The sequence below is a fragment of the Vidua chalybeata genome, chromosome 2 (assembly GCF_026979565.1).
Source record: "Vidua chalybeata isolate OUT-0048 chromosome 2, bVidCha1 merged haplotype, whole genome shotgun sequence".
Taxonomy (NCBI): Eukaryota; Metazoa; Chordata; class Aves; order Passeriformes; family Viduidae; genus Vidua; species Vidua chalybeata.
The window spans coordinates 66,011,838-66,024,732 of NC_071531.1; the positions used below are offsets into that span (position 1 = coordinate 66,011,838).

Here is a 12,895-nt window from a genome sequence, read left to right on the forward strand (position 1 = left end):
CTGGAGGCAAACATTTATGCAGCCACATGGCCAACCAGAGCAGGGACTTAGCATAAAAACAGCTGTTAGTTTTAAACTAGAGCAACCTCCTACTTTATTTGAGTATGCATATGCAGCAGTGCCTTCCTTGACAGAGGGATAAGACAGTGTGAGAGTAGGGGAACACCATCAACTGCTTCTTTCACCAGCACTGCCAACCCATGTTTGCATTTTAAACAACCTTTAATGCCAAGCAGAGAGGCAGAAACCATCCCAACCCTGAGAAGAGCAGTCACACAAGAGTGGTGCACTGGCTGGAGGAACAAGCTGGCTGCAGCCAACCCACTGCCACCACACAGTACTGGGTGTCATCAACCCAACTCTCTGCGGCAGCTCTTGGTGCCACTGCCAGTGGCAGGGCAAGGAGTGGAGGGCACATGGGATTATGGCTCCCTCAGCATGGATTTATTTACCTGCTGTGGGGCACTCTTAGACAGTTAATGAAATTATGGGATGAAGTTTAACAAAGACAGGTACAGGACAGAAGCACAATAAGCATTTTGCTTTTCAAAATGTTAGCAGCTCAGTGGGGTGACAGGAGAGGGTGACAGGAGACAGAGGCTGATTCTTGTTCTTACAGCAAAAGTACAAAATTTAATATGCCATTACAACAAAATGTTACTGCTTTCATTTACAATACGGGCCACGTGCTGAGCTAGTGATAATTAGCACTTCATTATTTTAATCTATACACACAGCTTTACAATCATCCTCTCTGGAACTCTAGTCTCAGCTTTTAGCCACTGAATTTTACACAAAAGAGTACCACTTAGGAATTCTAAATTTAGCATCCAAATATGGTAACATTTTAAAATAAATTATCTAAAATTATTAAGTTGTCAGAGCAGGTAAGACATGTGCTTCCTGTGCTGTGATGTACTAACTGAACTGACTACTACTAAAAGAACAGAAGAGACATCAGCTGTGTAAGACTGTGCCACAAGGCTTTCACTCACTGATGCCAGGGAAACAATGTGAGTAAGTCCCCAGGGACAGCTATGACTTGCTTAAATAGTATGCTGGCAAAAGGAGCCTACAAGGACAGGCTAGGCATAGTGAAAAGTGATTCACATGAGGAGTCTGTGAGAGGACTGTGTGCTCAGTGGTACATAATGCAGAAGCCCCTCTGATCTGCTGCCCAGCTGACTCACAGTGACAGCTCATGCTCTGTGTCTTTGTTTGGCTGGCACATGCAGCTTGCCCACTTCCCAAGACACAGCATTTACTTTGCAATCGGCACCAACATGTTCTTAAAAATAAACACTATTGTGCTTCAGTGCTTTAAGTGCTACACAACAGAAACACAGATGATGAATAAAGGAAAAATAACACACAGACGGTCATGCAAAGCACTATGAAATTAAGCAATGGTCATGGTCAGAATAGGCTTCAAACCTACAGGAAGTACTTCAAACTCCTCACCACACTAGGACCCTGTGAAATTTCACAAGCCTCACATAAGTCAACTAAGAGGCAAAAACGTTCTCCAATCATACCAATAATCCACATGCTAAATTAACACTACACTCAACAGTTCCCCCTTCTTTTTCCAGTTCATAAATGAGACTGCACAGCCTAACCTGCAGATCCATGGTGGCAGCACCATCTTGCCTCTCAGGAGCAGCTGCCCCTTCCTTGCCCCACCTACTGCCAGTGCTCACTGTACTACCCCTGTTGGACTGCAGCCCAGTTCCCAGCCCAGGCTCCCACCCCAGCTGCCCTTTGCTGGGCGACGGATGGGCATGGCTCACCAGCCACTGGAGCCTGAGCAACGCAGAGGATGCAATGCAGGGACAGGGAGGAGACAGCAGCAGCCACAGGTAAAAATAGTTTTTGGTACCATGGAACCAACAGAAGCTGGCAGCTCCTGACCAAAAAAAAACCAAAAAAAACAAAAAAAAAAAAAAAAAAAAAAAAAAAAAAAAAAAAAAAAAAAAAAAACCAAAAAACAGCCGTCACTGAAAACCTCAGAACACAGTTGTCATTATTTGCACCCCACAGCTGTACCAAGAACAGAGACTTTACATTTATTTCTAACCCTCTTTAAAGGTTGTCATCCAACTGATGAAACAGTCCTACTCCACATCTGTGCACCAGCAGTTCCTTCTCCTGGTGTAGGTGGCATACAGTATCATCTTGATTTCTAACATTAATTTTCTAATCTATTTTCAAAATTACAACAGGGACTATTTGGACGTTCCCCATTTTGAATGACTTGGCTTCATTCTAGCATCATAAAATTTAATATACTATCTGTTATAAAAGGCACTTCATTCCTAATTTTACCCTGTAGATATTCCCTTAAAACAAAGATGTTGCCACACTTTTGACCCTCTATGATACAACCAATAAAACAAGCCTTATGTATTCCTGAATAATAAGATGATGAACTAGGAAGATGAGAGTAAATTTAAATGTTTGAGTCTTCATTTTTTTAAGTGCCAAATTTATCATAAGAAGTATAGCAAGAGCATGTAGGAATTCAGTGTGTGAAGCTTCAGTAAAAACTACCTGTGACTTTAAGCTAGTCAATAAGATTTGCTGTACCTTCTTCATAGCAAGAAGGAAATGATGCTTTGTGTAGCAAATGATGCCTTGTGGAGAACTTGAAATAATATCTTTAAAAATGAAAATATAAAGTAATGGAAATCCTTTATTTGAAATTTTCAAATATACTTAGGAGAAAGACAAAAACTGATCATCACTAGACTTAGTACACTAGTGTTCAAAAGCATTTAATTTAATGCATTCCTTTTTCCGCCCTCGTGATAATGAGATGTACTTTGATACCTGGACACAGTTGCATAAAAATAGAATTTAACAGATAATGTGGTTTAGGGCTTCTTGGTTTATCACAAAACTCACAGATTTGCAGAAGAAAAATTAAGCACTTGTGGCTTCTTTCCACCACACTGAGCAATGCAAGATGTTTTTCTCTGCATCTTAACCATTCTGGAGCTAAGTTAAAATAACCAGATATGGGCTTTAGCTGGCTACAGTCCTGCTGAAGATGCAGGAGCTGCCAGCTGTGAAACCCTGTGTGGTCCTGCAGGCAATCATACATGCACAACAGACTCAGCACACGTGGTGTATCTCTGTGGTGCACTATCCTTTCAGACCCTAAAGCTCTGAACTCTGAGCAGTAACCACACAAAATTGCACCACTGTAATTCGTCTTTCCACTCAAGACACAGGATCTTCCACCTGCCTCATTCCTGTGAGATTTCTCTCCAGAAAAACCTCCATGTTTACATGCAACTAGATATACAAGTGGCTTGTCTTGCCAAGTCTAATTAAAACACTTTATTCATCCTATTTTTGCATTTTTAATTTTATATTGGGGTAAAACTAAAGAGAACTGTGGCACAACTGCTGAAACAGTTCAGTGTTATCCTTCAACATTGAAAGCTGCAACTGGGCACTGAAACAGCTACTCCTACTCCAAGAATTTGCAATTAAGAGACCTGAAAAGATTTCCTCTTCACAGTTAAGCAACATTTGAGGTCTTATGATGGCCTGATCTAAGTTTAGGAAAATCACAAATGGATCACTGAATAGGAGGAGAGAAAGGTACTTAGGGATTAAAAATAACTATCCTTTTGCAAATCTGGAATTTGCAAATTTATAGAACATTTATACACAAATCTTGATTAAATGCCAGGTCACAATAAACAGTATTAGTGTGATGACTGACAGCATCACTCTGGGAAAAATTTACACCTGTTTAGAAACCAGGACAGAAGAATTATCTGTTCACAACCATTTTCAGGAGCATGTCAAGCTTTTCAAGTTCCCTTTTCCACCATTAATAGTATTCACACAAATCAAATTATTACCTCTGACAGCAATTAAAGTAAAGAAACAAGAAAATCAGAAGGGTTGCTTTTAAGAAGTGGTTCTATCAGAAAAACCATTTTGGGGGAAAAAACTTTAAAAGAGAATCCATGTGACCTCATGCACAATCCATCAAATTCCAGCAAGACTGACAATCCAGAGATGAGTAGCTGGCAAGGATTGTCATTCTAATGGGTAATATTCCAATCCTCGATAACAAAACCTCTTCCTTGAGCTAAAAGTATATTTGGAAAACTTGAAAATCTGGGAGGAGGATTTAGAGGAGGGATTAACTAGTGAAGATATGAAGTGGGAAGGGGAGTGTTTATTAAAGCAAATAGATGATCTGACCATTGATTTTATTTCCACTTTTCAGTTCATAAATGATGCATGATCTATGGAATATGGTTAATAAGGCAGTCTCCTGTGATTAGCTGAATTGAGTTGTCACATCATGAAAAATGTTAAAACATTATACATTAATTTAAAACTTTTACTAAAAAATGAAAATTGCTAACAAAATCAAAGATTCCCACATAGAAAAAAAAAAATCTTTGTTTTTTTTCTTTAATACTACAATTAACAAAACCACTCTAATACAGTTTTGCCAGTGAAAGACAAACTCTGGCATAAAGAAAATGCCAGAGAAATATTTCCAAAAAAAAAAAAAAAAAAAGAAATATTGAAAATCTACACAAATAAAAAACCTCTAGACACTCTCAAAAAGGAAAAAAGCACCAAGTTTGAACCTGTGTGATCCTAATTTATGAGTCATTTTACACAATGACGGTTTCATAGTGTACTGAAGAGCAAAAAGGCCCTTTAAAGTATGATTTCCTGTACACCTTGACTACTTAGAGTTGGCTAGTCACTATTCTAACTAAGGGGGAATTCAAGAAGTTGCATTAAATTTCTTTCCAGAAAGTTTTCAGACTTGAGCAAAGGCATCTTGAAAAAGAGACTTTTAAACTATTTCTAAAGCTAGCATGCTTTAAACACCTGGAGAAGAAAACAAAATACAAAAACAACCCCCCATCCCATCTGTTTCTAAGACATTCTTAAAAACACACCTACATTCCTGGTATTGCCAGGAATGACACAACTGAGTTCACAAACTTGGTTCAGCTTCCATGACATTTACTAAAGCAACCATCACAGCCATGGTGCAGAACTGGGACCTCCTAACAGTGACATCACTCAACGACAAGAGGTGTGGGATTTCTACTCACAGGACAGAAGTTAGCATTTTCAGTAAGATACTCAGAACAGAGGTTCTTAAGATAAGCAGTCAAATAACTGTCAGGAAATAACGATTCCCTGAGTCACAATGCACAACACCTCTTGTACAGAGATCAGTGACCAGGCTAACACAGCCTCCTCACGTCAGCAAACACTAAAAACAAGCATGCCCTACACGTACAGACTCAACCCCCATTTACACATATTCTGCTTCCAGCAATCCTTTTTCTTCTAAAGAATGTACTTTTTTAGAAGCAACTGCCAATAGCTGCTAAGAATCCTTGCATTTCTAATGGTTCGCGGACTTGCATTTCACATTGCTACTGCAAATATATTCCAGTTGTTTTATAGCTAGGGAGGTCACATCAAATCACAGTCTCACTGCAAACTTGCAACAAAATATGTAGAGGTATGATTGTCACTTACTGCAAAGACAAACACATATATGCTTGATTTTCAGGATGCAACTAAACTGACCAAAATCAAAGAGACAACTAATCACTGAGTTTCAGTATCCACCAGCTGTGCTGGTTCAAACCTTACAGACTGCTAACTCATTGAAAATTATTTTTATTTTGATATTTGCAGAGAAAAAAGAATACAACCCAAACAGAAGTGACAACTCCAAACACAGAGATTTTGAAGAAATGCCAACAGGAAGCATGCAAATGCCATAAGCAGTACCAAGTGATGTGCTACAATTCCATGATCCAATTGATTGAAATAGTGAGATAGCTAAACAAGCATGAACTATCTGCTTTAATTTCATTTTTTAAGAGTTTAGCAAACACAGAGAAATGTTATCCTTTTAAAACTCTTCACCAAGGGAAACTAAGTGGTCATGCAGGGAAACACCGAAGTTACACACTTGAAAAGAAAGCACAGGTTAAATGCTTCTTACCTATTCAAGAGCTGGTGTTTGGGTTTTTGGGTTTTTTTTTCAGGCACTAGACAAAAATGCACAAACCAGAAGACATTTCCAAAAATCACTGTTATTCTGAGGTCCAAAGGTCAAGTTACTATCAAATTTTCAAGTATAATTTTTGTTTCAAATAACAAAGTGTTTGGTTATAAAGAAACAAGCTCAAATAGACTATAAATAGCACAGCTCAAGCTGTTTGTCTCCAGTAATGGATGGCAAAGAATGCAGTTTAGCAAAATTTGATATTTCATTACTGCATTAATGAACAAGCTTCACAAATAACAACCCACCATTCTGTATTAAAAAAACTCCAGGACTGAAAATTCTATCTTAATACAACTTACCACAGGGCCTTCTACATCAGTATTACTCCCACTCTCCCTCTCCACCTCCCCGAACTTCAGTGTAGTAATAAATCCACACTCTATGCTTGGACAGTGGTTTCAACTACACTGTTTTAAATAAAAGGATGCTGAATTTTCCATAATATTTGATTTAGAGAAGTTAATCTAAAAGCAACTCAATCAGGAAATGCAGGAGGGAAAGGAAATACTTTGACTACAAAACAAATTCCAGCTTTTCCCAAAGCAGAACACATGGATGTACCTTTTGCCACCAGATTCAGACACCCACTTCAAATAATGCTCATTAACTAGAGGAGGAAAAATAACCTTACTGAGATTCTTGTTTTCAAAAGCAAAGCATATCCACTCTTGTTAGGTCTATACTTCCAATAGCAGCTCAATTCCCTTCAGGAACCGCATTCCTCCACAAAATTCTTAACAGCACTGTTCCTCCTCTCTAAATCTATCTTCAAGGTGCAATGCTGAGAAGTTGAAAAGAGCATTAGAAAACCTGAAAAAGCCTAGCCTAACTTTCAGCCCTGCCCTTGAAAAATTCTTCCATGCTTCTCAACACAGATGATACGGATTTGCCTCAGCAGTCCTGCCTAAATGGTACCAATCCCTGAATCCTCAAACTGCACAACTGTAGCTTCAAAACACTCTGCACTCTTAAGTAAAACTGTCCCATTAAAAAAGCAGAACAGTTCATTAGAACACTGCCCTCCTCCTCATAAAACACTTAATCTGATTTTAATTTGAGGGACAATAAATCTCTCATTTATTAAGATTAAAAAGATCTGAGGGTCTTTTTAATCAAAATAATTCCTTTTGGATTTGGCTGTGACTCCCTTTCTTCCAGATCAGCCCAGCCAAGGACAACGGATACAAAGGGCAGTGAGACACTGCCCACCCAATCTAATTTAGCAAGAATAGGAACTGGCACTTGTGCGCAAGGCAGCACATGGCAATCGCTCATGTGACAGACTGCTTTGTGGCAGTGCTTTGTACTCACATGCCCGGAGCTCTCTGCAGCAGAAAAAGACACACCTGCAATGGGCTACCCCGGCAGCTGGAACCCTTGTCAGCCCCTGGCATAGCAGGAGATCATCCCTTCCAGGAGCCTGAGGAGAAGCTGCAGTCTCCCTCCATCTTGCTCAGCCGCTGGATATGCAGCTAGAGCCATCTTCTCTTTGCCTTATTCCTTCTCCCCAAACTACAGCTGATGGATCAGCACCTGCCCAGTTCTGGACTGGCTGCAGCCAGAGCCACCACTGCCTACTCCCTGCGGGAGGGACAAGCAGAGGTGAGACCAGGAGCACTGCGGAGAGGAGAGCGCACCGAGGAACTGATGAGGAACAAGGAAAACACAAATGATCCACAAATACTGCGGTTGAGATCCCGAACACAAGGCATGGAAAACATTTCATGAGGCTCAGTGTGCACAGGGACATGAGTTCTTTCACTTCATTTTTCAGATGACGGTAACTCAGCACCAGACATTCAGAAATTATTTTTCTCTGCTACACCGCAGCAAACATTTTTAAACCACTGTGATGAATCACTTCTTTGCACTTTCTTCAACAACATCCTGATGGGCTGCTATCTGATTAGAACAAAATGTGGGAATCTCATTCAAAAACAAGCATCCAACATTATTTTTTTAAAAAAAACCCTGCAAATAAATCTGCTTCAAGTCATTGGGGAATCAGCTTCAGAATAAAAGGTTCTTTTTAACTTTAGGCACTTTTCCTCAGTTTTACGGGTACATTGGTATCCACTAGGAATCCCAACAGATGGCTACCAAACCAGTCTGTGTGGTAACAAAGTTCTTACTCTACAGACCTTACAAGCTTCACACCTTCAGAATTACTGACACATTATTCAGCTTCTACTTTGATGAAAGCTAAGCAACCATTCCTCCTCTAGCTGTGTTTTCTTAAATTAAAAAAAAAAAAATAGGTTAAATTTAGCTAATGAACAGACCATACCAAATTTATGTCAATACCTAAACATCTGCTAAGAATGCTGTTTCTCCAAATTCAATTCACAAAGAGCAGCAAGCTTAGCTGCTGGCTTGCTTTCATTCACACCTGCCTAATTACATGAAAAACCAAAAAAAATACTCTAAGTATTTTTCAAATATCAATTTCCTTGCAACCAGGATCTAGAATCACTACAGGACTGTTTCAAAAATCACAAGAGCTAACTTGCACAGCCATCAGCTAGACAGTCCTCAAGGCACGATATTATGAAATGCAGCACAAGGCACTTCTGAAGGTGTTAGAGCTAACAGAAAATGCTCAGTTTTTGAAGACAGCAACACACTCAAGTTCAAGTCCCTGACCAAGGAAGTCTGATTTACATACACTGAATGATTTTAAATATGATAGACTGAAAAAAAAATTCCACTTGAATCCTACAAGACAATACAGTGGGCTACTATGAAAAACATTCACCACAGCAATAGCTGCACTTTTTCATTTCTCAGTTTGCTGCTGTCTGGAAGAAGAGGCAATTTGATCCAATACTAAAAACGAACTTCACATTGACCAAAATAACATTATTTTTAAATCAGTTCATACCAGTAAGGTGTTGTACAGGAAAGCATGTGAGAAATGAAAACACTATCTTCAGAAAAAGATTTAAATACCATGTTGTATGTGATCCTTAGAGCGGCTGAACAGTAGAAAAGAAAATGAACAATTACTTAGTAACAGAGGATCAGCCTCTCTAAGGTAATGAATGAGGCTCAGTTCCTACATAGTATCACTCACTCTACTTTTATAAAAGAGCTTAAAAGCAACTTTAATTGTGAAATTCCCCAAGTCTTGGTTAATTCCATTGTCAATCAAGATATTCTCTTAGAAGCCTGAGCACATATTTAATGCCCTAATTGAGTAGTAACTTTGTGCAGACCTTCAAGACCTAGATAGCAGCTTCATTTCTATATGGGATTCCTTAGACAAATTAGAATTATGCCAGCATTTAGAGATACAGGATATGGGCTCCCCAACCTTCTCTGGAATAAGATAAATGAAAATATTTTGGCAAGGAAACAATCATTCACTAGCAGAACTCTTCTTAGAATCTCCAGCAGTTTCCCATATTGAAGCATTGTGTTTGACAATACCAGAGCCCCCCACCTTAAAACAAGCTCTGCTTTTTGTTAGCAAATAAAATGAAGCTTGCCAATAAAAAGGTTCCCCTCCTGCTCAAAAGTGAAACTTCTGAGCTAACTTTAATCATTAACTAGAGAAATACTGCAAATTGAAATCTGGGTAGAAGTTCTTTAGCAGTTTCCCAAAGTACAGAAAGATGAAGTTTCACACATACCTAAAAGCCTGCTGTCCTCGCAAGCGTCACTTCTTGCTGCATGGCCCCACCCCCTTTAACATACCCCTGACTACTCAGTGAGCCAGTTCAACTCAATCATCTGTAGGTAAATTATGACTCTTCCCTACCCCCACAGTTATTTCAGTCTTCTCCTAGAATAACAAACTCAGTCTGCTCACCAAAAGGTCAGACAAGTGTCAGGTCAGCAGAAGCATGATGCTCCTACAGCATGAACTAACACCTTGCTGCTGCCTGCCTCATCTAGCATCAGCCTTCAAAAGACTAAATGTTAAAATAGCCCTATTTCCTCTTAGACTGAAAGCAAATGGGTCTTTTCCAGCTCCATAATAAATTACAAGAAAACAAACCCAGCTGTGTCAAATGCTTATTAGCATTAGTTTTGTACATGTACAGGAACATAAATGCAACTAGCTGGAAATAAGAGGAAAAGGTCCACACAGCTACCTTGCTCTACAGATGCAACACTGAGCTCCTCCCATTCAATTAATTAACTTTAATTAATTAAATGTTTAATTTAGATACAAAACCAGTAGAGTGCATATAGTTCCTATTCCTTTTGTGCATTTAAATACAGCATTTCTGAAATTCAACCATATTTCCATCTCTGAGACGGAAAGAGAAAGTTATGTGACAACTTAAAACAATTTCTGAGGAGATCAGTTTCTGATACGGTGCAAGACCAGTGCAAGAAGCAAGTGGAATTGAAAACTACAAAATTAATCTTCCCAAACCCAGAAGTGAGTTTCAAGATGCTGTCAAAACACTCACTCCCACCACTTTGTCCCAAGCACATGATCAAAGCGACAGTCACAGTGGCATCCTCTGATCTTCTGCCATGAAGTGACCAAATTGTGCCTCGTAATTTTCACAGTGCTAAAGCCTGCTCATTAATTCTCGTCGATCTCTCTACACAAAAAAAAAAACCAAAAACAAACCAAACAAAAAACCAAAAAACCCAAACCAAAACAAAAAAACAAAAACAAACAAACAAACAAAATCCAAAAAAACCCCACCAAAATAAAACAACCTACCACCCTGTCACACATTCCGGACTCTCACCCCTATATACACTTCTGCATACTCTCGGACGAGTGTAAGTTTATTTTCACAGCTAGCAGCAGCAGCTCCCCTTTATCCGCCTCCTGGCTCACACCGAACACTTCACAGCCTGCAGCCGGGGGTCACCCGCGGGTCGGGCACTCAAACCCACACAGCCCCTGCCCTGCCCCGTGCCCCTCCACAGCCCCGGCTCCTGCCGAGCCGCGGTCCCGCCCCGCCCGGGTGAAGCATCCCGCCGCCAGCTCTCCGTGGGAGTGCGGCAGCGGGCAGGAAAAAAATGTTTCTTGTTTAGTTTTTTTTGGGTTTTTTTTTTTTGTTTTTGGTTTTTTTTTTTGTTTTGTTTTGTTTTGTTTTTTGTTTTTTTCAAAAGGGGCGCTTCTCTCGCTCTTTGTGGGCCAGGCAAGGGACAGGTTCGGCGTCAAGGGGCACATGTCGAGGGGCGCCCCGTCCCAGCAGCAGAGCCCCGGAGGGTTAGTTCCCACCCCCGGCCGCCGGGGCTGCGGGGCTCGCCTGCCACCGCTCTCGCACCCACCTTTCTGCGCCTCGGTGCCCCGCAGCAGCAGCAAGAGGAGGAGGCTGGGGCGGAGCAGCGAGGCCGCCCGCCGGGTCCCCGCGGGGAGCAGCCGCCCCGGGCTCACCATGCCCCGCGGCGTGGCCGGCGCGCCCGGCGGTCCCAGGGCATCGCGGGCTGCGGGGCGGCCGCGCTGGGCCACATCTGAGCGCTGCGCGCCCGCCAGCCCGCCGTCCCCCGCGGCCGCCCAACCGCTTCCGGGGGCGCGGCGGGGCCGCCGCGCTTCCTGCCGCCCCCTCCGCCCCGCGCGGCCGGCCCCAGGCGCCGCGGAGCCCCGGGCGGCGGCGGCGGCGGCGGCGGCGGCGGCTCCGGGGCCCCTCCGCTCCCGCCCCGAGCCGCGCCCTCCCGGCTGGATTGCGCGGGGCTCACGGCCCCAGACCGGGTCCCCGGGAGCCAGCCCCTGAATTCCCTCTCTGTTCCACCTCCGCCCTCCTCTGCGAGCTGGCTACGAATATTTCACTTTTTTGAGCTTTTTTTCCCTCGCAAAGTAGACATTAAGGCAGAATTTCTGGGAAAAACCCAAACAAAAGTCCTTCGTTTTTTTTTTTTTTTATTGCAGTTGTTAACAGAACGGATAATCTGGTGTCAAAGGATAAGCTGGTGTCATAGCGCTCCAGACGCGAATGTGAATTCAGCTCTAGATGTGGGAAAGCTTGGCTATGAGGTCCCAAGCCATTGCATCTTTAGTCCTCTTCCCCCAGCTTTTGAACACGCACTGTGTGTGATGGGAGAGATTTCCAGTGGTTGCACTGTAAAACTTTAGGAAGAAATTGTTCTTCGCTTCTCCCAAACAGCTTTATGAAACAGATACTGGTTCCTAGACAGGAATGTCCAGTGCTGGCCCCACCAAAATGGCAGGAAAATCATCTCAGAAGCCAGTCTTACCCAATCTGCAGAGTTGCTTGAAGAAGTATTTAGATTATGTTTAGTAATTGATTTAACATTACTATTCCTTATTAAGATGCTGAAAACTGAACTATGTCCACATCTATGCTTACAGCTTTGTACAAGGGCTATTATAGCCTGTTGACAAAGAAACATGGAGAACATTACTTTTCCTTCCTTGAGTACCACGTACCCCACACCATCCATACCCCTTCTGCCAAATCACAGAAGATTCCAGAATAGATTTGGATGCTCAGACTAAAGACAGCAAAATTTTGTTGCACATTTTTAATTTTTTGGCCCATACTTGTACCACAGCTACTAGAAGGTGGCTTTTCATATAATTAGGGAATGATAAACATGAGAATTTTAGAACATTTCATATTTTTCCCCTTTTGAAATCTTTTAATGACATGGGAAGAGACCCAAATGAAAGCAAAATCAAGGAAGTGTATCACAGATAAATCTTTTAAAAGTCGTCTTGTAAGATGTAATAGCCACCAAGATGTCCTGCAACACATAAAGGAAGGTGAATCAAAAATAATTTACATACATTGCTTTGTCTTCCATTCACCAGACACAGAAGTTCATGCCATAGGTCACGTGAAGTAGTTATATCGCTACAATAACATCCTCTCTGTACTACAG

The 12,895-nt window shown here is 41.5% G+C and overlaps 1 protein-coding gene across 3 annotated transcripts in view; it reads right to left on the bottom strand.

Moving 5' to 3' along the window:
• DCBLD2 (discoidin, CUB and LCCL domain containing 2) overlaps window positions 1-11,442 on the bottom strand; it is a 54,938-nt gene extending 43,496 nt beyond the window's left edge. For all 3 annotated transcript variants that reach the window (XM_053935668.1, XM_053935669.1, XM_053935667.1), the window contains exon 1: window positions 11,324-11,442. In XM_053935668.1, coding sequence (XP_053791643.1) covers window positions 11,324-11,432 — 109 coding nt within the window. In that variant the 5' untranslated portion in view covers window positions 11,433-11,442. The remainder of the gene's footprint in view (window positions 1-11,323) is intronic.
• Window positions 11,443-12,895: the final 1,453 nt, after the last annotated feature.